Consider the following 26,738-nt stretch of genomic DNA (forward strand, 5'->3'; position numbering starts at 1 on the left):
AGCAACGAGAGTTTCTCCTCCCAGAATCTCCCCTCCGCCTGTTTCATTTCCTCACACATATTTCTGAGTCAGGAAAACCCCATTAGGTTGTGGAGAAGCGAGGCGGTTTTATTTTTTTAGTGTGAGAGAAAGGTGAAGCCCACGGTTTCTCAGTTTCTCTCTCCAGGGCTCCTGAGTATAATACCTGAGAGTGCAATGCCTTGCAAAATGAAATGAACAAAAGAATGGGGGTTCTAGCCAAACTCTAGACACTTTCTCACCCATGAGAACCACTCCCCGCTTTCTCTTCTATTAGATTCAGTATGTCCGGTTTCATGTTGAGCAATTTAATCCACTTGGATTTGAGTTTTGTGCAGGGATAAATATTGGTTGGTTTGCATTTTTCCATGTGCAGACATCTAATTAGACCAGCACCATTTATTGAAGATGCTTTTTTCCCATTGTATGATTTTTATTTATTTTATTTATTTATTTTTGGCTTCTTTGTCAAAAATCAAGTGTCTGTAGTCTTCTGGGTCTTTGATTCTATTTCACTGATCAACCTGTCTGTTTCTATGCGACTGCCATGGGTTTTGTTTGTTTTGTTTTGTTGTTTTATCACTATTGTTCTGTAGTACAGCTTGAGACCAGGGATGGTGACATCTCCAAATGTTCTTTTATTGTTCAGGATTGTTTTAGCTACCCTGGGTTTTGTTTTGTTTTGTTTTTCCATGTGTTTAAAAATTGCTCTTTCAAGGTCTATAAGAATTGTGTTGGAATTTTGATGGGAACTGTATTGAATCTGTAGATCACTTTTGGTAAGATGGTCATTTTTACTGTGTCAATCCTACCTATCCATGAGCATGGGAGATCTTTCCGTCTTCTGGGATCTTCAGTTGCTGTCTTGAAAGACTTCAAGTTCTTGTCATACAGGTCTTTCACTTGCTTTGTTAGAGTTACTCAAAGATATTTTATATTATCTGTGGCTATTGACAAGGTGTTGTTTCTCTAATTTCTTTCTCAGCCCATTTATCATTTGTATAAAGGAGGGCTACTGATTTTTTTTTTTTGAGTTAGTTTTGCATCCAGCCCTTTTGCCGAAGGTGTCCATCAGCAATAGGAGTTCTCTAGCAGAATTTTGGAGATCACTCATGTATACTATCATACCCTCTGTGAATAATTACAGGAGAATGGATGGGACTCAAATATACTGTCCTGAGTGAGGTAATCCAGACCGAGAAAGACATGAATGGTATATACTCACTTATAAGTGGATATTGGCCATAAAGTACAGGATAGCCATGCTACATCCACAGACCTAAAGAATCTAAGTAACAAGAAAGACCTAAGGGAGGATGCTTAAATCTTACTCAGAAGGGGAAATAAAATAGACACTGGAAGTGGATGGAGAGAGGGAACTGGGAGGGGACAAGGGGTGGGGATCAGGTGTGGAGAGAGCTGGGAGAGAGAATGGAAATCAGTGATGGTGGTGGGGACATCTCTGGGACAAGCTGGAGACCTGGGACAAGGGAGGTCCTGGGAAGTTAGGGGTGACCCTAGCTGAGACTCCTAGCAGCAGGTGGCCTGAAGTTGCCACCTCCCGAGGTCAGGGGGGACTTCCAGGGGAGGGAGGGACACCAACACACCCACAAAACCTTTGGCTCAGAATTTGTCCCGCCTACAGGATTTGCAGGAATAAAGATAGAGCAGGTTTCGAGGGAATGAGCAACCAATGACTGGCCCAGCTTGAGTCCCACTCATGGAAGAGAGCCAGCTCCTCACACTGTTAGTGATACTCTGCCATGCTCAGAGACAGGACCCACCCAGCATTACTGTCTTCTGAGAGGTTTCATCCAGCAGCTGATAGCAACCAAAGCAGAGACCCATTGTCAAACAATACACCGAGCTCTACTGAAAGATTAGGGGGAAGGATTGAGGGAGCTGGAGGGGTCAAGGACACTATAAGAAGGTCTACAGAATAAACTAACCTGGGTCCATGGGGGCTCACAGGAACTCAACCACAAACCAAAGAGCCTGTGTGGGATGGACCTAGGCTCTCTCTACATATGTAGTAGCAGATGTGCAGTTTGGTTTTCATGTGAGTCTCCTAACAATTGCAGTGGGAGGGGCCTGTTTCTGACTCTGTTGTCTGCCTTTGGATTCCTTTTCTAGGCTGCCTTCCCTGGTCTCAGTGGGAGAGGATGTGTTTAGTCCTGCCAAGATTTGATAGGCCAGGGTGGGTTGGTACCCATGGTAGGAGCAACCTCTTCTCTGAGGAGAAGAGGAGGGCGGTTGAGGGAGGGAATGTGAAGGTGGAACTGGGAGGAGAGGTGGGAGGGGGTCTGCAATCAGGATATAAAGTGAATAAATAAAATAAAGGGATAGAAAAAAAGACAACACTTGAAAAAGAGAGGCAGTATTATTAGAGGTTAGGATGAACTGAGTTTTTTTTTTTGTTTTGTTTTTTTGTTTTTGTTTTTTTTGGTTCTTTTTTTCGGAGCTGGGGACCGAACCCAGGGCCTTGTGCTTCCTAGGTAAGCGCTCTACCACTGAGCTAAATCCCCAGCAGGATGAACTGAAAGGGATGGGAAGACAAGGGAATTGTGGGTAAGCTCCCACCTGGAACTGAAGTTTAAGGGAGTCCAGATTAGAAACCCAGCTGAAGGGGTTGGGGATTTAGCTCAGTGGTAGAGCGCTTGCCTAGCAAGCGCAAGGCCCTGGGTTTGGTTCCCAGCTCCAGAAAAAAAAAAAAAAAAAAAAAGAAACCCAGCTGAAACTCTATAGTGGAAACCATATTTGAAGTCAAGACTACGGAGCAGCCTGGGAGAAAACCCGGAAGTGAGGGAGAAAACCCGGAAGTGAGGGAGGAGACCCGGAAGTGAAGGATTAGCATTCCAGTCTAGTCTTATTTTTTTCACTTACTGAATCTGAAATACAGTGGGAGTTCATCAGTCCAAATTGGTCTAGCAATTTCTGTGTCTTGTCCTGACCTCCAGGGTAATAGTGAATATTACATCACAGTTCTCAGATCCAGACCAACCTTCTGAGTAGAGGGGAAGGCAAGCCGAGCTGGTATTGTTGCCAAGTACTTTTTCTACTAAGAGAGAGAAAAAAATTATTCAGAGCAGTGGTGATTCATTCTTCAATAAAAAAGCTAATCTCTTCCTCTAGACGCATCCAGCATTGAGCTAGGCTGAGTAAACCCTTGCCTTCATGCACCTTATTTTTATAATAAAGGAGAAAGAGACACACAGTACATAATCTCGGTGCCCAGCTCTAAACCTCCCCACTCCCCGGTGGCCATCACTCAAAGCCCAAGCCTGGCTGGAATATCCAGGACGAAATTAGGTCTATGACGAAATTAGGTCTATCACAGGGAACAGGATACAAAGAGTCCACACATTTCCATGCTTTAATAGCGTCTTCTTTTTTTTTTGTTGTTGTTGTTTTTTTTTGAGAGAGAGAGAGAGAGAGAGAGAGAGAGAGAGAGGTGGGGGGGGGAAGGAGGAGGAGGAGGAGGGGGAGAGGGAGAGGGAGAGGGAGAGGGAGAGGGAAAGGAGAGAAGAAGAGAGAGTAATAGCGTCTTCTTGTCGTTAAACTCAAGTTTAGTGTTTCAGCTTTTCATCGTAGGAAAAGAATAAAGAAAAAAGGAGAAACAATAAGTAAAGTAAGTCATGGGTTTGTCTTTCCTTGTTTACGCTAAGAAAGAAAAAAAAAGCCATTGACCTCCGATCAGCTCTGACACCCATAACTCACAGAAAGAGCTTGCTGCCACCACCACTAGGACCAGTGTTTCCAGTAGAAGGGGGAGAGGGCGGAAAGACTGCATTTCTGTGACTGAGCCAGAGTCCCCAGGATCAGCAACCGGAAATTCTGATTGCCCCCCCCCTCACTTAAATCCTAAACACCCAGGCTGGTAGAGCAGGGTAGAGCCACTGATCCTTCCTTCTCTTGACTCTAGAGCATTCCTAGTGGTTCAACCAGTCCTTAACACTAGTTTGGGGAGAGGCTAAGTATTTCCGGAAGACAAGCTGCAGAACACATCCTGTACACCTCCTTTAATTTCTGGGTTCATTTCAAATTCACATTCTCTCTTGATCCCCTTCACCTCTACGTCATTCTGTTCAGCACAGTGGGGAACACTGACATCCCACCAGTGCAAGGTGTCAAGTGCCACAAAGCTCGACAGGGGACAGGCAGGAGGAGGAATAGGCAGGAGGAGCAGAAATTTAACACCAGCCTTGACTGAATTTTGAGTTTGAAGCCATGGATTATATGAGATCTTGTCTATAAAAAAGAAAAGAAAAGAAAGAAAGAAAGAGAGAGAGAGAGAAGCAATGATCCTCTATATCTAATTATGAACTTCTGTTTTTCTTTTTTTTTAACATTTATTTATTTTATATATGTGAGTACACTATCACTGTCTTCAGACACACCAGAAGAGGGCATCAGATCCCATTTCGGATGGTTGTGAGCCACCATGTAGTTGCTGGAAATTGAACTCAGGACCTCTGGAAGAGCAGTCAGTGGTCTTAACCACTGAGCCATCTCTCCAGCCCCCGTTTTTATTTCATCATGCCTGGTTTATGTGTTTCTGCCTGGTTTATGTGTTTCCAGCCATCCAATCCAGGAGTCTGTGGGTGTTGGGCAAGCACACTGTCAACTAAGCTCCATTCACAACCTCTAATTTGGAGTTTTTAAAGTTTTAATGCTACTTAGTATTGCTGTGAATGTGCGAAAATAGGAGCATATATAGGACAGGAGAAAAGAATACATCGTATGGCCTGCTGTGAACAGTTTGGCCTTGTGCAGCAAAAGTCTTTAAGATGTGCGTGTTCTTTGCCTCCTCATCTCCTAATCTGAGAACACATCTTACAGGGGGAGGCAGGAGAAGAAGCAGCCACTTCATTTCTTCTGTGTTCTTTCTTTATAATACAGGTTGTATGGGCTATACAAATCAGTGAGGGTACTTTTCTGGTCCAATGACTGAGCCATAGCAAAGCAATCTAAACAAAAGGAGCTTCTGGAAACTGGCACTTTGGACATGAAGAAAGAATGGGAAGAACCAGAAAAATGGCAAACTGTTTATGATCTGGGCTTAAGTTGTCGGGGCTCATCTCTCCAGAGTCCCCACTCTCAAGTCAGACTCCTGTGTCACACACTTAAGCTTGCCTTAAGAGCCGCTGGGTCTTCCGTGCACGCTCTTCCAGTTCTGTGACTCCAACTGAGGAAAGCTTTGCTCCTCCACCCGCTTGCTCCACTTTGAATCAGTCATTGAATCCCAGCATTCACATAGCAGCTCACAACCATCACTGTGAGAGGTGAGTCCTGGCAGCCAAGGTGCTATGCTGAGCAGGGCCTGTGCCTCCTGCTCTCTCCCAGGCCAGGCTGATAGGGCACCAGGACTGGCAACCTAGCTAGACACCCAAAGAAAGCAGAGACCATTACCCAGAGGAGGCAAGTTGGAGTGAGATGCCTGGAAAATATGACATTCGGTCTACACAGTGCCTAATAATACAGGCTTGGTTGAATAAACTGTCATTTATGTATTATGTAATTGTCAAAAAATAATGCTCCTTGGGCCGGGGAGATGGCTCAGCAGATAAGGGGGCTTGCCATCAAGCCTGATGACCTGAGTTTAGTCCCTGAACCCACATTGTGGAGGAAGAAGAATGACTCCCAAAGCTTGTCCTCTGGCCTCCATATGTGCACCTTTGCATATGTGCATGCGTGTGCATACACACACACAAACACACACACATACAATAAGTAAATGCAAAATAAAATCCCTTTTGATAACAATAATTTTAAAATTACTTCTTAGGCCAAGAATCATTCCCAAACATATTATCCCAGCATTCAGAAGGCTAAGGAGGAAGGATTTCAAGTTCAAGTTCAGCTTGGGATTCATAGTAAGACTCTATCTCAAACATTAAAAGAAAGATTAAAGTCAGAAATATTGTTTTATAGGGCTGGAGAGATGGCTCAGCGGTTAAGAGCACTGACTGCTCTTCCAGAGGTCCTGAGTTCAAATCCCAGCAACCACATGGTGGCTCACAAACATCTGTAATAGGATCTGATGCCCTCTTCTGGTGTGTCTGAAGACAGCTATAGTTTACTCATATACATAAAATAAATAAATCTTTTTTTTTAAAAGTCAAAGGACAACTTTCAAGAGTCAGTTCTCTTGAAATATTTGAATGTAGGTCATCAGGCTTGGTGACCAGCTGTCTTGCTGTCTGAGCCTTTTCACCTGCCCTCAAATACAATTTTCAAATGGGAGGGGGACATCAAGGATGTACATGTACCTCAGCGATAGACAGCTTACCCCACAAGTACACAGCTATAGGTTGATCTCCATACCACTCTAACAAAAAACAAAACAAACAAACCAAAAAACAAAATTAAAAAATTAAAAAAAAATACCCAAAAATGTAATAATGTATACCAAAAGAAGAAAACAGCAACTTTTTCCTTTGTGAAAATACAAGGCAGTCGACAGTATAAGAATCAAAGACAATCTAGATATTAGCGCTACTAAAGGAAGGCTCAAAGATATACAGAAATTGTATGTTAAAGGAGCTAATGAAAAATATGGGTTGTGTGCATGAACAGGTAGGGAATTTCAAATGAATGATGGAAGTTATGGAAATTCTAGAAAATAAAAACACAGGCGGGCATGAGGCCATGGGTTCAACCTCAGCTCAAGAAAGAGGAGGAGGAAGAAGGGTTGGGAAAAGAGGAGGAGGAGGAAATATTAATACAGCAGAAGAGATAAACAGCTCCCACAAGCCCACCAGGAAATTTAGTTCATGAATCACAGAGATTTTCAAAGAGATATATATCAAAATAAAATATACCTAAACACATACTCAAACTGTTAAAACATTGAGGCCTAAACAGGAAATCTTAAAGGTGATCATGGAAGACAGACATGCTACATATAAAACATGAAGATAAGGACTCAAGCTATGGCCACAGGGGTCAGGATGGGCAGCAAGATGGCTTCTGCCAGCAGGTTGTGCAGTTAGTGAAGCCACATGATCCGTTAATAAGGTTCCCTAACAGAAGAGATAACAGTGCCTCAGAAGCTTTGGGATCTGCTGTGCTACCTTTCCATACCTCTGTAATTGCACAGCGTTCTAAAGGAAGTCTGTGCCCAGATTTGCTGATGTATCAGGAGCCATCAGACACTGCAGAAATAATAAAAAACATTGCATACTTCAGACATACAAAAGTAAACCTTGTCTCAGGAAGAAATGGAATTTTTCTAGCATAGAGATCCAGAGTGATCATTGTGGCTGCTGTTCATTATTTACGACCTGAGTGAATATTCTGTAAGTGTAGACGTTCCTGGTGGCCGCTTGTATCTCCTATGTTATGTATCAGTCTATTATCGTCATGCCATCGCATGGCAGCATCCAAGCAGGTGTGGTGCTGGAGGAGCTACATCTTGTTCCAAAGGCAAACAGGAGAAGACTGGCTTCCAAGCATCTAGGAGGAAGGTGTCATTGCCCACTCCTACAGTGACACACTTCCTTCAGCAAGGCTACACCTACTCCAATAAGGCCACACTTCCTAAAAGTGCCACTCCCTGGGCCAAGCATACTCAAATCACCACAGATATTCTAGACTAGAGTGTGGGGAGAATGCAGCCTTTCTCTCAGTTAATTTATTAGTAGTAGGAATATAGCATACTGGTAAAAAAAATTTTTTTTCCTATGTCCCTGTCCCAGGGTCTGTGATCCATTGTTCTAAGAATTTGGATATTGCATGAGTCAAATTCTCAGGCGGAACCTTTGTTGCTGGTCCAGGGATGGTGCCGTACTACTAAATATAAGAGGGAGCAGTGGGCAGAAAGACCTCCTGGAGTTTAGACCGGAAGTCTTCAGAAACCCCACCTCTCCCTCTCTGTCAGCCAACAGAGAGAGGCCAGGAAACTGTTTTCCATCTGTTCCCCCCCAGGACGTCTCTGAGCTTATTATCCTCATTATCAGCAATTTTAGACTGGGACTCTGCTCCCCAGAGGGAAAGGAAAATAGTAACCGTGTGGGGTGGAAGAAACAAGGTGCCGGAATTAATGAGCCCTCCGTGGAATGAATCCAGATGTGTTTTCCTTTAACGGGAAAAGAGTTACTTCAGAACTATGAGGGGTTGTTTCAAGGTCTTATTGTGTGTAATTTTCTTCTGAAACACAGCCATGTAAGCAGTGATGCATAGTAAAACAATGGACGCTAAATTTAATTCACACCTGAGGGTCTTTGAAGACCCAGAATGTGACACAACGCTCTCCCCTGGGAGATGTTTGGAGCCCAGGTAGACTGTGTTTGGCTAATTCTGTCTCCCAAGAATTGTATAGTACTTGGCACCTGGAAACTTTCAATTAATATTGACACACTGTGCACACACTTGTACACACACACACAATGTACGTGTGTGTGTGTGTGTGTGTGTGTGTGTGTGTGTGTGTGTGTGTGTACGCCCATGCATAAGACTGGTTATGCATGACATAAGGGTCTCTTCAGAGCCTTGTTAAGCAAACTCTGGGGAAGTTGTTTCCACAATCCAAGAGAACCCCCTTGGTATTTCTTCTAAGTCCCCCGCCACATACATCTGGCAGGCAGGGCAGGCATGCTCACGATAGTGCTGTTTACTAAACCCAGAGCCCTCGAGAGTCTCCCTGGAGGCTTTGATTGATTTGTGCACAAGGGAAAGCTATTGCATCCAATTAATGTTTTGATATACACCAAGTAAATTCTCAAGTAAACACTTGCTGACTACAAATAATCTTCCTCGTAATCTTATATGAGGGTTTACAAAACATGAAGTTGAATTTTTTTCCCCCTAGAACATATTCCAGAGTTTCTTGGTTTACGTTTTTGTAGTGCTGCGAGCAAGCTTGGCTCATACTAGACAAGGTCCCCAGTTCCTTTATCTAAATAAACCCTTCCATCCTGTACTCATGGAGCATGGAGCACGGCAGCTCTGTGATGCTGTTCTTGGTTGTCAACTTGTGGATTTAACTAAAACCCAAGCAGCTAGGCACACCTGTGAGAAAGGTTTTCTTTTGTTTGTTTTGGTTTGTTTTGTTGGTTTTTAAAATTCATCTGAACTGGGAAGACCCACTTTTAATTTTGATCTTTTGAGGGGGAAGATCTATCTTTAATCTGGGCCACACCTTCTGCTGGCAGCCTACTTAAATGACATCAAAGAAGAAGCTCTCTTGGTCTGCTTGCCCTCATTCTCACTGGCAAGTCCATTCCTTCACTAGGATTAAAGACTACATCTTCAGGATTCTTCCATATACTGAAGACTAGCCAAGACATCTAGCTTCATGGATTGAACAACTATGGATTCTTAGACCTTCCATTGGTGGACAACTATTGTTGGACTAATTGGACCATGACCTGTAAGCCATTCTTTATGTATGTACATATATGTGTATCTATACATCTATATAGATTTGTAGGTATATATGTGTACACGGGTGTATATTCACATGTATTCACATGAATATGCACACACACACACACACACACACACACACACACACACACCATTCTGTCAATTTTGTTCCTCTAGAGAACCCTGATGTATATAAGTTCTATTCAATGATAGAGTGTCTCAGGTGACAAATGAAAAAGGTAGAAGTTTCCTACAGTTCCACTATTAAAGAAATCAAATGGTCTAAGAGACAGGGATGTCTGACATGGTTTAAGTATTTCAGAATGTAGAAAAGTTTGTACAGTCTTATCTATCAATTTTACTTTTGAATGAAATACTGAGCAATGTCAAGAGATATTCTGTAAAGGAGTTGGTTTACATGCTTTTGTTCTGGGTATCAGAATTCCGGATTCAGCTGAAGAGATGGGGAGCATGGTGGAGGTGCACACCTTTATTAGAAACACCAGGGAGTCAGAGACAGAAGGATATTTGTGAGTATGGGGCCAGTCTGGTCTACAGAATGAGTTCCAGGACAGCCAGGGCTACAGAGAAATTCTGTCTCAAAAAACAAAAACAAAAACAGGGAGAGAGAGACAGAGACGGAGACACAGAGAGACAGAGACAGAGAGACAGACACAGAGAGAGTGTGTTTGTGAGAGACAGACAGAGACAGACAGACAGACAGAGATAGAGATAGAGAGAGAGAGTGTGTGTGTGTGTGTGTGTGTGTGTGAGAGAGAGAGAGAGAGAGAGAGAGAACAACAGAATCTGGCTTCAGAATTTTATCATATTTATTTGGAAGGCCTTTTCTACTGGGACTTTTATTGTCAAAAATACATTTATAGAAGAAGAAATACATCAACTCTGTGTTATCATAATAGTATATTGTCTTATGCTATGGGTAAGTCAGTCTATATTACTTACTTTTCTTGTCACTATAACTAAAGCAACTGAAAGAAGGAGGCTGGACCTTCCAGGGTATAGTCCATCACCACAAAGAAGTCATGGTCTCTGCAAGTTGCAGCAACTGGTCACATTGTATCTGCAGACCAGAGATGGGACGGGAGGGGGAGGGGTGTTAGGCATGCTTTCTAGTTTTTATGTGTTCCGATTTCCCCAGCTCATGGAATGATGTCACTTGTATATAGCATGGGCCTTCCCACCTCCATTCACCCAATTACAAACTCACTCACAGATAAGGTGAAAGATTTGTTCCTACGATGGCTCTAGATCCTGTCAAGTTGAAAAGCATTATGAACCATTAAGTTTGCCAAGAGTCCATGTTTAAAGGTGGCTTTATTGAGAGGCTGAGACACTTTTTAGAAGTAGGTCTGACTGGGAGGTTCTTAGGTCACTGTGGCATGTGCTCTTGAAGATGTAGGGCCCTAGCTTTCCTCTGGTTTCTGCCATGAGATGAGTTTAAGCAGTTTGCTTTACCACATGCTCTCTGTCATTTCTATTCCAGCAGGCCACCAGATACTCAAAGAATAGGACTTCCCAGACAAGACAGTTTTGGACAGGAAGCTCTGAAACCATCAGCAAAAATGAAAAATTTATTTTTACACATAAACTATCTCAGGCATTGTGCTATCTTTGTTATATTGACAGAACACTAACATATAGTGTATATCACCTTAGGTATAACTGTTGCATATGTTCAATTTGTAATTGTTATTTAGATGTATTATTATACATTTCCAATTCATCCTTAGTGGTGTTGAGCACTTGGGATTTCTGGAATAAAACAGTAGATTAGAAGATCCCTTCATATAGCATAATGGTCGAAAAGAGTCAGGATGCTGGGCGTGGTGGTGCACATCTTTAATCTGAGCACTCTGGAGATAGAGGCAGGCAGATCTCTGGCCTACAAAGCAAGTTCAAGGACAGCTAGAGCTACACAGAGAAACCTTGTTTCAAAAGAAAAAGAGAGGGCTCCACCCCAGTCCCACAACACCCAGAGGAAGAATCCCAGGTGCTCTAACATGCCCAGGATCACAGGAAAGGCCACAACAACTGCCCCAACACCAAGAGTAACTGGGACCCCTGGGATACAGGGAGGCAGGAAACCCCACCTGGCCAGTTTGAACCTTCACCAGAGCAAACCTGGGGTGCTGGCTCTACACCCACTCCTACAACACCCAGAGGGAGCCTAACTCCCAGGTGCTCTGAAATGCCCAGGATCACAGGAGAGGCCACAACATCTACTCTAACACCCAAAGTAACTGGATCTCCCAGGATCCAGAGATGCAGGAACCCCCACTCAGCCAACGGCATGGGTTCCTTCCAGTTTGAACTTGCACCAGAACAGACCTGGGGTGCTGGTTCTGCATTCACTCTTACAACACCCAGAGGGAGCCTGACTCCCCGGTGCTCTGAAACCCCCAGAATCACAGAGGAAGTTCAACTCCCAGGAGATCATACACAACCAAGAGCACTGGAGCTCTTACACACTTAAGAACACAGTTGAGGTCACATTTTTCCCAACACCTAGCATAACTGGGACCCCCACAAGAACCAGGGACACAAACCCCTGCCCAACCAGAAGCATGGGTTCCTTCCAGCTTGCACCTGTGCCTGGAGTAAACCTAGGGCTCAACATCCTGAGAAAGCTTGACCCCCCGGAGCTCTGACACAACAGGATCTCAGGAACGTGGTCCCACCCAGATTTCAGGATCCCAGAGGCACCTTTACTACCAGGAGCTATGACATACCCAGGATCTCAGGATCACAGGATCCCAGAAGCACAGGATCCCAGAGACAACTGCACTCTGAAGAGGTCTGACACAACCAGGATCACAGGAGGGACAGGCTCTAGTCAGAGAAAGCAAGGGCAGGTAGCACTAGAGATAGCCAGATGGCAAGAGGAAAGTACAAGAACATAAACAACAGAAACCAAGACTACTTGGCATCACCAGAACCCAGGTACCCACTATAGCAAGTCCTGGATACCCCATCACACCAGAAAAGCAAGATTTGGATTTAAAATCACATCTTATGATGCTGATAGAGGACTTTAAGGACATAAATAACTCCTTTAAAGAAATACAGGAGAACACAGGTAAACAAGTAGAAGCCCTTAAAGAGGAAACACAAAAATCCCTTAAAGAATTACAGGAAAACAGAACCAAACAGGTAAAGAAATTGAACAAAACCATCCAGGATCGAAAAATGGAAATAGAAACAATAAAGAAATCGCAAAGAGAGACAACCCCAGAGATAGAAAACCTAGGAAAGAGATCAGGAGTCATAGACTCAAGAATCACCAACAGAATTCAAGAGATAGAAGAGAGACTCTCAGGGGCAGAAGATATCAAAGAAAACATTGACAAAACAGTCAATGAAAATGCAAAATGCAAAAAGCTCCTAACCCAAAACATCCAGGAAATCCAGGACACAATGAAAAGGCCCAACCTAAGGACAGTAGGTATAGAAAAAAGCAAAGATTCCCAACTTAAAGGGCCAGTAAATATCTTCAACAAAATTATGGAAAAAAAACCTTCCCTAATCTAAAGAAAGAGATGTCCATGAATATACAAGAAGCCTAGAGAACTCCAAATAGACTGAACAAGAAAAGAAACTCCTTCTGTCACATAATAATCAAACCACCAAATCCACAAAACAAAGAATATTACAAGCAGTAAGAGAAAAAGGTCAAATAACATATAAAGGCAGACCTATCAGAATTATACCAGACTTCTAACCAGAAACTATGAAAGACAGAAGATCCTGGGCAGATGTCATACAGACCCTAAGAGAACAAAAACGCCAGCCCAGGTTACAATATTCAGCAAAGTTCTCAATTAACATAGATGGAAAAACCAAGATATTCCATGACAAAACCAAATTTACACAATATCTTTCCACAAATCCAGCCCTACAAAGGATAATAGATGGAAAACTCCAACACAAGGAGGGAAACTACACCCTAGAAAAAGCAAGAAAGTAATCTTCTTTCAACAAACACAAAATAAGATAGCCATACAAACATACACTCTTAACAACAAAAATAACAGGAAGCAACAATCACTTTTCCTTAATATCTCTTAACATCAATGGACTCAATTCCCCCAATAAAAAGATATAAACTAATTGACTGGATATAAACAGGACCCAGCATTCTGTTGCATACAGGAAATGCACCTCAGTGACAAAGACAGACACTACCTCAGAGTAAAAGGCTAGAAAAAAGTTCCAAGCAAATGCTCCCAAGAAACAAGCTGGAGTAGTCATTCTAATATCAAATAAGATTGACTTTCAACCAAAAGTTATCAAAAAAGATAAGGAAAGACACTTTATACTCATCAAAGAAAAAAAATCTACAAAGATGAACTCTCAATTCTGGCCATCTGTGCTCCAAATGCAAGGGTACCCACATTCATAAAAAAAACTTTACTAGGGCTGGAGAGATGGCTCAGCGGTTAAGAGCACCCAACTACTCTTCCAGAGGTCCTGAGTTCAATTCCCAGCAACCACATGGTGGCTCACAACCATCTGTGAAGAGATCCGATGCCCTCTCCTGGTGTATCTGAAGACAGCTACAGTGTACTTATATATAATAAATGAATAAATCTTTAAAAAAAACTTTAGTAAAACTCAAAGCATACATTGCACCATATACAATAATAGTAGGAGATTTCAACACACTCTTATCAATGGACAGATCATGGAAACAGAAACTAAACAGAGACACAGTGAAACTAACAGAAGGTATGAACCAAATGGATTTAGCAGCTATCTATAGAACATTTCATCCATATATATATATATATATATATATATATATATATATATATATATATGTATGTATGTATGTATGTATGTATGTATATATATATACCTTCTTCTCAGCACCTCATGGTACCTTCTCCAAAATTGATTATATAATCGGTCACAAAACAAGCTTCAATAGATAAAAGGAGATTGAAATAATCCCATGCATCCTATCAGATCACCATGAACTAAGGCTGGTCTTCAATAACAACAAAAACAACAGAAATTCCGGGGTTGTGGATTTAGCTCAGCGGTAGAGCGTTTGCCTAGCAAGCACAAGGTCCTGGGTTCGATCCCCAGCTTCAAAAAAAAGAAAAGAAAAAAAAAAACAACAGAAATTCCATATACACATGAAAGCTGAACAATGCTTTACCCAATTACTTCAAGGAAGAAATAAATAAAGTAATTAAAGACTTTTTAGAACTTAATGAAATGAAGGTACAATATACCAAAACTTATGGGACACAATGAAAGCAGTGCTAAGAGGAAGATGTATAACTTCGAGTGACTCCAAATAGAAAGTGGAGAGAGAATACACTAGCAGCTTGACAGAACACCTAAAAGCTTTAGAATAAAAAGAAGCAAATACACCCAAGAGAAGTAGATGACAGGAAATAAACTCAGGGCTAAAATCAACCAAGTAGAAACAAAAAGAACTAAACAAAGAATCAACAAAACCAGGAGCTGGTTCTTTGAAAAAATCAACAAGATAGACAAACCCTTAGCCAGACTAACCAGAAGGCATAGAGACAATATCCAAATTAACAAAATCAGGAATGAAAAGGGAAATACAACAACAGAAACTGAGGAAATCCAAAAAGTCATCAGATCCTACTACAAAATCCTATATGCAACAAAACTGGAAAATCTGGTTGAAATGAACAATTTTCTAGACAGATACCAAGTACCAAAGTTAAATGAGGATCAGATAAACCATCTAAACAGTATCATAACCCCTAAAGATAAAGCAGTCATAAAAGTCTCCCAACCAAAAAATGTCCAGGACCTGTTGTTGTAAAAATATAAAAATTAAAAAAAAAGTAGGTTGTCTTATATCTGTACTAGGTCTGGCACTGAGATGCCCCAAGATATCTGCTAGATATCCTGGCAGAAACACATCCCAACTCCGAGGCAGCCCAGTGTCTCTTGCCATTGCACACTTTCCTACACTCAAACCGTCACATAAAAGAACACATAACACAATAACCTTTGACCCAGTTGGTAAAATAGGGCAGGTACAGGATAGAAGGAGGCCTGTCATTGGAGGAGAAGGAAGGATGGGTGGGAGAGAAGTTTGAAGGAAGAGGAGGAGACTGGAATGAAAAGGAGAAGAGACAGGAGGGAGAGGGTGAGAAGCCATGGCACGTGACGTTAAGATTCTGCTCTGTGTATTTACAAGTTGTTATTAATGCTCTTAAGGGATGGATGGTACTGGGCTTTGTATGTTCAGGTGGGCTATTATATCTTATCAATTGCGTCAAAGGTTATTGTTTTTGTGTGTTCTTTTATGTGAAGGTTTGAGTGTAGGAAAGTGTGCGGTGGCAGGAGACACTGGGCCGCCACGGAATTGGGATGTGTTTCTGCCAAGATATCTAGCAGATATCTTGGGGCACTACAGTGCCCGACCTAGTGGGGATAAAAGACAACCATACTCTTTTTTAAAACTTTTTATGGCCTGAGACACCGCCGGAACCTGAGGGAAACAGACCGGATAAACAGTTCTCTGCACCCAAATCCGTGGGAGGGAGAGCTGAACCTTCAGAGAGGCAGACAAGCCTGGGAAACCAGAAGAGACTGCTCTCTGTACATACATCTCGGACGCCAGAGGAAAACACCAAAGGCCATCTGGAACCCTGGTGCACTGAAGCTCCCGGAAGGAGCGGCACAGGTCTTCCTGGTTGCTGCACCGCAGAGAGCCCTTGGGCAGCACCCCGCCTGGTGAACTCAAGACACAGGCCCACAGGAACAGCTGAAGACCCGTAGAGAGGAAAAACTACACACCCGAAAGCAGAACACTCTGTCCCCATAACTGACTGAAAGAGAGGAAAACAGGTCTACAGCACTCCTGACACACAGGCTTATAGGACAGTCTAGCCACTGTCAGAAATAGCAGAACAAAGTAACACTAGAGATAATCTGATGGCGAGAGGCAAGCGCAGGAACCCAAGCAACAGAAACCAAGACTACATGGCATCATCGGAGCCCAATTCTCCCACCAAAACAAACATGGAATGTCCAAACACACCAGAAAAGCAAGATCTAGTTTCAAAATCCTATTTGATCATGATGCTGGAGGACTTCAAGAAAGACGTGAAGAACTCCCTTAGAGAACAGGTAGAAGCCTACAGAGAGGAATCGCAAAAATCCCTGAAAGAATTCCAGGAAAACACAATCAAACAGTTGAAGGAATTAAAAATGGAAATAGAAGCAATCAAGAAAGAACACATGGAAACAACCCTGGATATAGAAAACCAAAGGAAGAGACAAGGAGCCGTAGATACAAGCATCACCAACAGAATACAAGAGATGGAAGAGAGAATCTCAGGAGCAGAAGATTCCATAGAAATCATTGACTCAACTGTCAAAGATAATGTAAAGCAGAAAAAGCTACTGGTCCAAAACATACAGGAAATCCAGGACTCAATGAGAAGATCAAACCTAAGGATAATAGGTATAGAAGAGAGTGAAGACTCCCAGCTCAAAGGACCAGTAAATATCTTCAACAAAATCATAGAAGAAAACTTCCCTAACCTAAAAAAAGAGATACCCATAGGCATACAAGAAGCCTACAGAACTCCAAATAGATTGGACCAGAAAAGAAACACCTCCCGTCACATAATAGTCAAAACACCAAACGCACAAAATAAAGAAAGAATATTAAAAGCAGTAAGAGAAAAAGGTCAAGTAACATATAAAGGCAGACCTATCAGAATCACACCAGACTTTTCGCCAGAAACTATGAAGGCCAGAAGATCCTGGACTGATGTCATACAGACCCTAAGAGAACACAAATGCCAGCCCAGGTTACTGTACCCTGCAAAACTCTCAATTAACATAGATGGAGAAACCAAGATATTCCATGACAAAACCAAATTTACACAATATCTTTCTACAAATCCAGCACTACAAAGGATAATAAATGGTAAAGCCCAACATAAGGAGGCAAGCTATACCCTAGAAGAAGCAAGAAACTAATCGTCTTGGCAACGAAACAAAGAGAATGAAAGCACACAAACATAACCTCACATCCAAATATGAATATAATGGGAAGCAATAATCACTATTCCTTAATATCTCTCAACATCAATGGCCTTAACTCCCCAATAAAAAGACATAGATTAACAAACTGGATACGCAACGAGGACCCTGCATTCTGCTGCCTACAGGAAACACACCTCAGAGACAAAGACAGACATTACCCCAGAGTGAAAGGCTGGAAAACAATTTTCCAAGCAAATGGTCAGAAGAAGCAAGCTGGAGTAGCCATTCTAATATGAAATAAAATCAATTTTCAACTAAAAGTCATCAAAAAAGATAAGGAAGGACACTTCATATTCATCAAAGGAAAAATCCACCAAGATGAACTCTCAATCCTAAATATCTATGCCCCAAATACAAGGGCACCTACATATGTAAAAGAAACCTTACTAAAGCTCAAAACACACATTGCACCTCACACAATAATAGTGGGAGATTTCAACACCCCACTCTCATCAATGGACAGATCATGGAAACAGAAATTAAACAGAGACGTAGACAGACTAAGAGAAGTCATGAGCCAAATGGACTTAACGGATATTTATAGAACATTCTATCCTAAAGCAAAAGGATATACCTTCTTCTCAGCTCCTCATGGTACTTTCTCCAAAATTGACCATATAATTGGTCAAAAAACGGGCCTCAACAGGTACAGAAAGATAGAAATAATCCCATGCGTACTATCGGACCACCACGGCCTAAAACTGGTCTTCAATAACAATCAAGGAAGAATGCCCACATATACTTGGAAATTGAACAATGCTCTACTCAATGATAACCTGGTCAAGGAAGAAATAAAGAAAGAAATTAAAAACTTTTTAGAATTTAATGAAAATGAAGATACAACATACTCAAACTTATGGGACACAATGAAAGCTGTGCTAAGAGGAAAACTCATAGCGCTGAGTGCCTGCAGAAAGAAACAGGAAAGAGCATATGTCAGCAGCTTGACAGCACACCTAAAAGCTCTAGAACAAAAAGAAGCAAATACACCCAGGAGGAGTAGAAGGCAGGAAATAATCAAACTCAGAGCTGAAATCAACCAAGTAGAAACAAAAAGGACCATAGAAAGAATCAACAGAACCAAAAGTTGGTTCTTTGAGAAAATCAACAAGATAGATAAACCCTTAGCCAGACTAACGAGAGGACACAGAGAGTGTGTCCAAATTAACAAAATCAGAAATGAAAAGGGAGACATAACAACAGATTCAGAGGAAATTAAAAAAATCATCAGATCTTACTATAAAAACCTATATTCAACAAAACTTGAAAATCTTCAGGAAATGGACAATTTCCTAGACAGATACCAGGTATCGAAGTTAAATCAGGAACAGATAAACCAGTTAAACAACCCCATAACTCCTAAGGAAATAGAAGCAGTCATTAAAGGTCTCCCAACCAAAAAGAGCCCAGGTCCAGACGGGTTTAGTGCAGAATTCTATCAAACCTTCATAGAAGACCTAATACCAATATTATCCAAACTATTCCACAAAATTGAAACAGATGGATCACTACCGAATACCTTCTATGAAGCCACAATTACTCTTATACCTAAACCACACAAAGACACAACAAAGAAAGAGAACTTCAGACCAATTTCCCTTATGAATATCGACGCAAAAATACTCAACAAAATTCTGGCAAACCGAATCCAAGAGCACATCAAAACAATCATCCACCATGACCAAGTTGGCTTCATCCCAGGCATGCAGGAATGGTTTAATATACGGAAAACCATCAACGTGATCCATTATATAAACAAACTGAAAGAACAAAACCACATGATCATTTCATTAGACGCTGAGAAAGCATTTGACAAAATTCAACACCCCTTCATGATAAAAGTCCTGGAAAGAATAGGAATTCAAGGCCCATACCTAAACATAGTAAAAGCCATATACAGCAAACCAGTTGCTAACATTAAACTAAATGGAGAGAAACTTGAAGCAATCCCACTAAAATCAGGGACTAGACAAGGCTGCCCACTCTCTCCCTACTTATTCAATATAGTTCTTGAAGTTCTAGCCAGAGCAATCAAACAACAAAAGGAGGTCAAGGGGATACAGATTGGAAAAGAAGAAGTCAAAATATCACTATTTGCAGATGATATGATAGTATATTTAAGTGATCCCAAACGTTTCACCAGAGAACTACTAAAGCTGATAGACAACTTCAGCAAAGTGGCTGGGTATAAAATTAACTCAAATAAATCAGTTGCCTTCCTCTATACAAAAGAGAAACAAGCCGAGAAAGAAATTAGGGAAACGACACCCTTCATAATAGACCCAAATAATATAAAGTACCTCGGTGTGACTTTAACCAAGCAAGTAAAAGATCTGTACAATAAGAACTTCAAGACACTGAAGAAGGAAATTGAAGAAGACCTCAGAAGATGGAAAGATCTCCCATGCTCATGGATTGGCAGGATTAATATAGTAAAAATGGCCATTTTACCAAAAGCAATCTACAGATTCAATGCAATCCCCATCAAAATACCAATCCAATTCTTCAAAGAGTTAGACAGAACAATTTGCAAATTCATCTGGAATAACAAAAAACCCAGGATAGCTAAAGCTATCCTCAACAATAAAAGGACTTCAGGGGGAATCACTATCCCTGAACTCAAGCAGTATTACAGAGCAATAGTGATAAAAACTGCATGGTATTGGTACAGAGACAGACAGATAGACCAATGGAATAGAATTGAAGACCCAGAAATGAACCCACACACCTATGGTCACTTGATTTTTGACAAAGGAGCCAAACCCATTCAATGGAAAAAAGATAGCATTTTCAGCAAATGGTGCTGGTTCAACTGGAGGGCAACATGTAGAAGAATGCAGATCGATCCATGCTTATCACCCTGTACAAAGCTTAAGTCCAAGTGGATCAAGGACCTCCACATCAAACCAGACACACTCATACTAATAGAAGAAAAACTAGGGAAGCATCTGGAACACATGGGCACTGGAAAAAATTTCCTAAACAAAACACCAATGGCTTACGCTCTAAGATCAAGAATCGACAAATGGGATCTCATAAAACTGCAAAGCTTCTGTAAGGCAAAGGACACTGTGGTTAGGACAAAACGGCAACCAACAGATTGGGAAAAGATCTTTACCAATCCTACAACAGATAGAGGGCTTATATCCAAAATATACAAAGAACTCAAGAAGTTAGACCGCAGGGAAACAAATAACCCTATTAAAAATGGGGTTCAGAGCTAAACAAAGAATTCACAGCTGAGGAATGCCAAATGGCTGAGAAACACCTAAAGAAATGTTCAACATCTTTAGTCATAAGGGAAATGCAAATCAAAACAACCCTGAGATTTCACCTCACACCAGTGAGAATGGCTATGATCAAAAACTCAGGGGACAACAGATGCTGGCGAGGATGTGGAGAAAGAGGAACACTCCTCCATTGTTGGTGGGATTGCAGACTGGTACTACCATTCTGGAAATCAGTCTGGAGGTTCCTCAGAAAATTGGACATTGAACTGCCTGAGGATCCAGCTATACCTCTCTTGGGCATATACCCAAAAGATGCCCCAACATATAAAAAAGACACGTGCTCCACTATGTTCATTGCAGCCTTATTTATAATAGCCAGAAGCTGGAAAGAACCCAGATGCCCTTCAACAGAGGAATGGATACAGAAAATGTGGTACATCTACACAATGGAATATTACTCAGCTATCAAAAACAACGAGTTTATGAAATTCGTAGGCAAATGGTTGGAACTGGAAAATATCATCCTGAGTGAGCTAACCCAATCACAGAAAGACATACATGGTATGCACTCATTGATAAGTGGCTATTAGCCCAAATGCTTGAATTACCCTAGATGCCTAGAACAAATGAAACTCAAGACGGATGATCAAAATGTGAATGCTTCACTCCTTCTTTAAAAGGGGAACAAGAATACCCTTGGCAGGGAAGAGAGAGGCAAAGATTAAAACAGAGACTGAAGGAACACCCATTCAGAGCCTGCCCCACATGTGGCCCATACATATACAGCCACCCAATTAGACAAGATGGATGAAGCAAAGAAGTGCAGACCGACAGGAGCCGGATGTAGATCGCTCCTGAGAGACACAGCCAGAATACAGCAAATACAGAGGCGAATGCCAGCAGCAAACCACTGAACTGAGAATAGGTCCCCCGTTGAAGGAATCAGAGAAAGAACTGGAAGAGCTTGAAGGGGCTCGAGACCCCATATGTACAACAATGCTAAGCAACCAGAGCTTCCAGGGACTAAGCCACTACCTAAAGACTATACATGGACTGACCCTGGACTCTGACCTCATAGGTAGCAATGAATATCCTAGTAAGAGCACCAGTGGAAGGAGAAGCCCTGGGTCCTGCTAAGACTGAACCCCCAGTGAACTATACTGTTGGGGGGAGGGCGGCAATGGGGGGAGGGTTGGGAGGGGAACACCCATAAGGAAGGGGAGGGGGGAGGGGGATGTTTGCCCGGATACCGGGAAAGGGAATAACACTCGAAATGTATATAAGAAATACTCAAGTTAATAAAAAAAAAAAAAAAGAAAAAGAAAACTAAGCTTTAAATCCCCGGAAAAGAAGGCAGGCAGAGTCTCACAGTGGCATCTGATTGTGATCGCTGGAAATGAGAAAATTCGAATACAAGTCCTTCTCAAAATGGGTTCATTGAAAAATTACTATCAACAAGCTAAGTAGAGTGAGTACAAATAGAAGTGCCCAGGCTTTGTGCTAAATGAGCAAAACTATTCCTTGTATGTTGGAAACATTATTTTAAAATGGAGATGGGGTAAATACTTCAAAAAAAAACTTTTTATATTTTTACAACAACAAGGACCAGATGGATTTAGTGGAAATTCTATTAGACCTTCAAAAAAACCCTAATACCAATACTCTTCAAACTATTCCACAAACTAGGAACAGAAGGAACACTACCTAATTCGTTCTATGAAGCCACAATAACCCTTCTACCTAAAACACACAAAGACTCAACAAAGAAAGGGAACTTTAAACCAATTTTCCTTATGAATATTGATGCAAAAACACTCAATAAAATTCTAACAAACTGAATCCAAGAACACATCAAAACTATCATCCATCATGATCAAGTAGGCTTCATCCCAGGGATGCAGGGATGGTTTAATATACGGAAATCCATCAATGTAACCTACTATATAAACAAACTAAAAAAGAAAAGAAAAAAACCCCACGTGATCATCTCATTAGATGCTGAGAAAGCATTTGACAAAATTCAACACCCTTTCATGTTTAAAGTCTTCAAAAGATCAGGAATTCAAGGCCCATACCTAAACATAGTAAAAGCAATATACAGCAAACCAATAGTCAACATCAAACTAAATGGAAACTTGAAGCAATCCCACTAAAATCAGGGACTAGACAAGGCTGCCCACTCTCTTTCTACTTATTCAATATAGTACTCAAAGTTCTAGTCAGAGCAATTAGACAACAGAAGGAGGTCAAAGGGATACAAATTGGAAAGGAAGAAGTCAAAATATCACTATTTGCAGATGTTATGATAATATACTTAAGTGACCCCAAAAATTCCACCAGAGAACTCCTAAGTCTGATAAAAATACTTCAGCAAAGTAACTGGATATAAAATTAACTCAAACAAATCAGTAGCCTTCCTCTACTCAAAGGATAAACAAGCTGAGAAAGAAATTAGGGAAATGACACCCTTCACAGTAGTCAAAATAATATAAAATACCTTGGTGTGACCCTAATCAAGCAAGTGAAAGATCTGTATGAAAAGAACTTGAAGTCTCTGAAGAAAGAAGTTGAAGAAGATCTCAGAAGATAGGAAGATCTTCATGCTCATGGATTGGCAGGATTAATATAGTAAAAATGGCCATCTTGCCGAAAGCAATCCCCATCAAAATTCCAACTCAATTCTTATAGAGTTAAAAAAAAAGAGCTCTTTGCAAATTCATTTGGAATAACAGAAAACTCAGGATATCAAAAAATATTCTCAACAATAAAAGGACTTCTCATCCTCCCTGACCTCAAGCTGTATTACAGAGCAATAGTGATAAAAACCACATGGTATTGAAACAGAGACAAGACAGACAGATCAATGGAATAGAACTGAAGACCCAGAAATGAGCCCACACCCCTATGGACACTTGATTTTTGACAAAGGAGCCAAAACCATCCAATGGAAAAAAGACCACATTTTCAACAAATGTGTGCTGGTTCAGCATGTAGAAGAATGCAAATTGATCCAGTCTTACCGCCTTATACAAAGCTCGAGTACAAGTAAATCGAGGACCTCTACATAAAACCAGATACACTCAAACTAATAGAAGAGAAAATGGGAAAGAGTCCCCCACACATAGGCACAGGTGAAAAGTTCCTAAATAGAATACCAATGGCTTATGCTCTAAGATCAAGAATTGACAAATGGGACTCATAAAATTGCAAAGCGGTTGTACTGTGGAGAAGAGACGTATTTGTAAATCTCAGAGTGCAGTTCTGCCTGCCAGAGGTCGCTGTGGTACAGAGACCCCCGGGTGAATCCACCATCACCATGTCTGACCAGAAGCAAAACCTTCAACTGAGGACTTAGGAGATAAGAAGGAAGGAGAATATATTAAACTCAAAGTTATTGGACAGGATAGCAGTGAGATACATTTCAAAGTGAAAATGACAGCACATCTCAAGAAACTCAAAGAGTCACACTGTCAAAGACAGGGAGTTTCAATGAATTCACTCAGGTTTCTCTTTGAAGGTCAGAGAATTGCTGATAATCATACTCCGAAAGAACTGGGAATGGAGGAAGAAGACGTGATTGAAGTTTATCAGGAACAAATGGGGGAGGGTCACTTGATGGTTTAGATAATTCTTTTTATTTTTTATTATTTCCTTTTCCCTCAATCCTTTTTTACTTTTAAAAATAGTTCTTTTGTAATGTGGTGTTCAAAATGAAAATTGAATAATGGCACTCCATCACTTAGAACATCTGGTAATCTGAATCCTAGTGGTCAATATTCATTATTGGTTGTTTTTGTTGTGCTGATTTTTGGTGATCAGACCTCAGCTCCCTTAACATTGCCCTTCTTCCTTTAAGAGATTTCATGTGTGCACAGAGAGGCCACCCTTTCCAGGACTGTGCATTTTCAGGGTTGTGATGACAAAAAGGTCGACCAATGGGAACTTCCCTGTAGCCTTTCAATGGTCCTGTAGTTCTGGCTGTGGTTGCTTTACTCCTGGACTATGATTTTCAGTGGGAGATGGAGATTTTTCAGAGAACCGAACTGAAAAATGACCTTTTCTCAGCTTGAAGCTACTTTTAAAATCTGAGGGTCTGGACCAAAAGAAGAACATCATGTTTGTAGTCAAGGTGACAGATACAGTGAGAGTAACAGCTAACTCCAAAGGTGGCTTCCCTGGAGAAAAAGAAAGTGCCTTGAGCAAGACAGTATTGTCAGAAGATCACAGGAAAGTTCTAATCTTCATCAGTAGTTAATAAGAAAGTTACTCATACAGAAGTGTACGCAACAGAAAATGCTCCTTTTGATTCTGTTGTACTTTTTGGCCTGGGACATGGGTTTTCAAGGGATATCATCTGTACTAGCTTCATTAAAATAAACAATATGTAAAAATCGTAAAAAAAATATTGCAAAGCTTCTGTAAGGCAAAAGATACTGTCATACTGTCAATAGGACAAAATGGCAACCAACAGATTAGGAAAAGATCTTTACCAATCTTACATCCAATAGAGAGCTAATATCCAATTTATTCAAAGAACTCAGAAAGTTAGACTCCAGAGAACCGAATAACCCTATTAAAAATGGGGTACAGAGCAAAACAAAGCATTCTCAACTGAAGAACATGGAATGGTTGCTAAGCACCTAAGGAAATGTTCAACATCCTTAGTCATCAGGGAAATGCAAATCAAAATGACCCTGAGATTCCACCTCTTTCCAGTGAGAATGGCTAAGATCAAAAACTCAAGTGACAGCAGATGCTGGCGAGGATGTGGCGAAGAAGGGACACTCCTCCATTGTTGGTGGGATTGCAAGCTGGTACAACCACTCTGGAAATTAGTCAGGTGGTTTCTCAGAAAATTAAACCCAGGGATACCTGAGGATGCAGCTATTCCATTCATGGGCATATACCCAAAAGATGCTCCAACATATAACAAGGACACGTGCTCCACTATGTTCATAGCAGCCTTATTTATAATAGCCAGAAGCTGGAAACAACCCAGATGTCCTTCAACAGAGGAATGGATACAGAAAATGTAGTACATTTACACAATGGGGTACTACTCAGCTATTAAAAACAATGACTTCATGAAATTCTTAGGCAAATGGATGAAACTAGAAAATTTTATCCTGAATGAGGTAATTCAATCACAAAGGAACACACATGGTATGCACTTACTGGTAAGTGGATATTAGCCCCAAAGCTCGGAATACCCAAGATACAATTTACAGAACACATGAAGCTCAGGAAGAAAGAAGACCAAAGTGTGGATGCTTCAGTCCTTCTTAGAAAGGGAACAAAATACTCACAGGAGGAAATACGGAGACAAAGTGTGGAGCAGAGACTGAAGGAAAGGCCATCCACCCACTGAACCACTGAGGATCTATCCCATATATAGTCACCAAACCAAGATACTATTGTGGATACCAAGAAGTACTTGCTGAAGAATCCTGATATAGCTGTCTCCTGAGAGGCTCTGCCAGAGCCTGACAAATACAGAGGTGGATGCTTGCAGTCAACCATTTGACTGAGAATGGGGTTCCCAGTTGAGGAGTTAGAGAAAGGACTGAAGGAACTTAAGGGGTTCACAACCCCATACAAAGAACAATATCAACCAACCAGACCCTCCAGAGTTCCCAGGGACTATACCACCAACCATAGAGTACACATAGAGCAGCCCATGGCTCTAGCCATATGCATATGTAGCCGAGGATGGCCTTGTCAGGCATCAATAGGAGGAGAGGTCCTTGATCCTGTCCAGGCTCAATTCCCCAGTGTAGGTGAATGCCAGAGTGGGGAGGTGGGAGGGAGTGGGTGGGTAGGTGTGTGAGCACCCTCATAGAAGCAGGGGGAGGGAGATGGGATAAGGGGTTTTCAGAGGGGAAACCAGCAAAGAGAATAACATTTGAAATGTAAATAAAGAAAATATCCAATAAAAGGAGAGAGAGAGAGAGAGAGAGAGAGAGAGAGAGAGAGAATAAGTCAGGATAATAATGAATAGATTGTCTTTTTTTGTTTTTAATGCATGTGAGAATGGAGAGATGGCTCAGCAGTTAG

The 26,738-nt window shown here is 41.3% G+C and overlaps 1 protein-coding gene, 1 non-coding gene and 1 pseudogene across 2 annotated transcripts; all 3 read left to right on the forward strand.

Moving 5' to 3' along the window:
* Window positions 1–6,022: 6,022 nt before the first annotated feature.
* On the forward strand, window positions 6,023–7,548 carry LOC134486683 (alpha-ketoglutarate dehydrogenase component 4-like; annotated as a pseudogene).
* Window positions 7,549–14,434: 6,886 nt separating this feature from the next.
* Trnaa-agc5 (transfer RNA alanine (anticodon AGC) 5) lies at window positions 14,435–14,501 on the forward strand. The gene has a single exon. It is a non-coding gene; the product is annotated as a tRNA-Ala (tRNA).
* A 9,507-nt stretch (window positions 14,502–24,008) lies between these two features.
* On the forward strand, window positions 24,009–26,422 carry LOC120102380 (small ubiquitin-related modifier 1-like; the record flags this gene model as incomplete). The annotated part of the gene is made up of 1 exon (XM_039108801.2): window positions 24,009–26,422. A coding segment is annotated over one exon (300 nt), but the record flags the coding sequence as incomplete, so codon positions are not given.
* Window positions 26,423–26,738: the final 316 nt, after the last annotated feature.

The sequence above is a fragment of the Rattus norvegicus genome, chromosome 4 (genome assembly GCF_036323735.1).
Source record: "Rattus norvegicus strain BN/NHsdMcwi chromosome 4, GRCr8, whole genome shotgun sequence".
In the NCBI taxonomy this organism is placed as follows: Eukaryota; Metazoa; Chordata; class Mammalia; order Rodentia; family Muridae; genus Rattus; species Rattus norvegicus.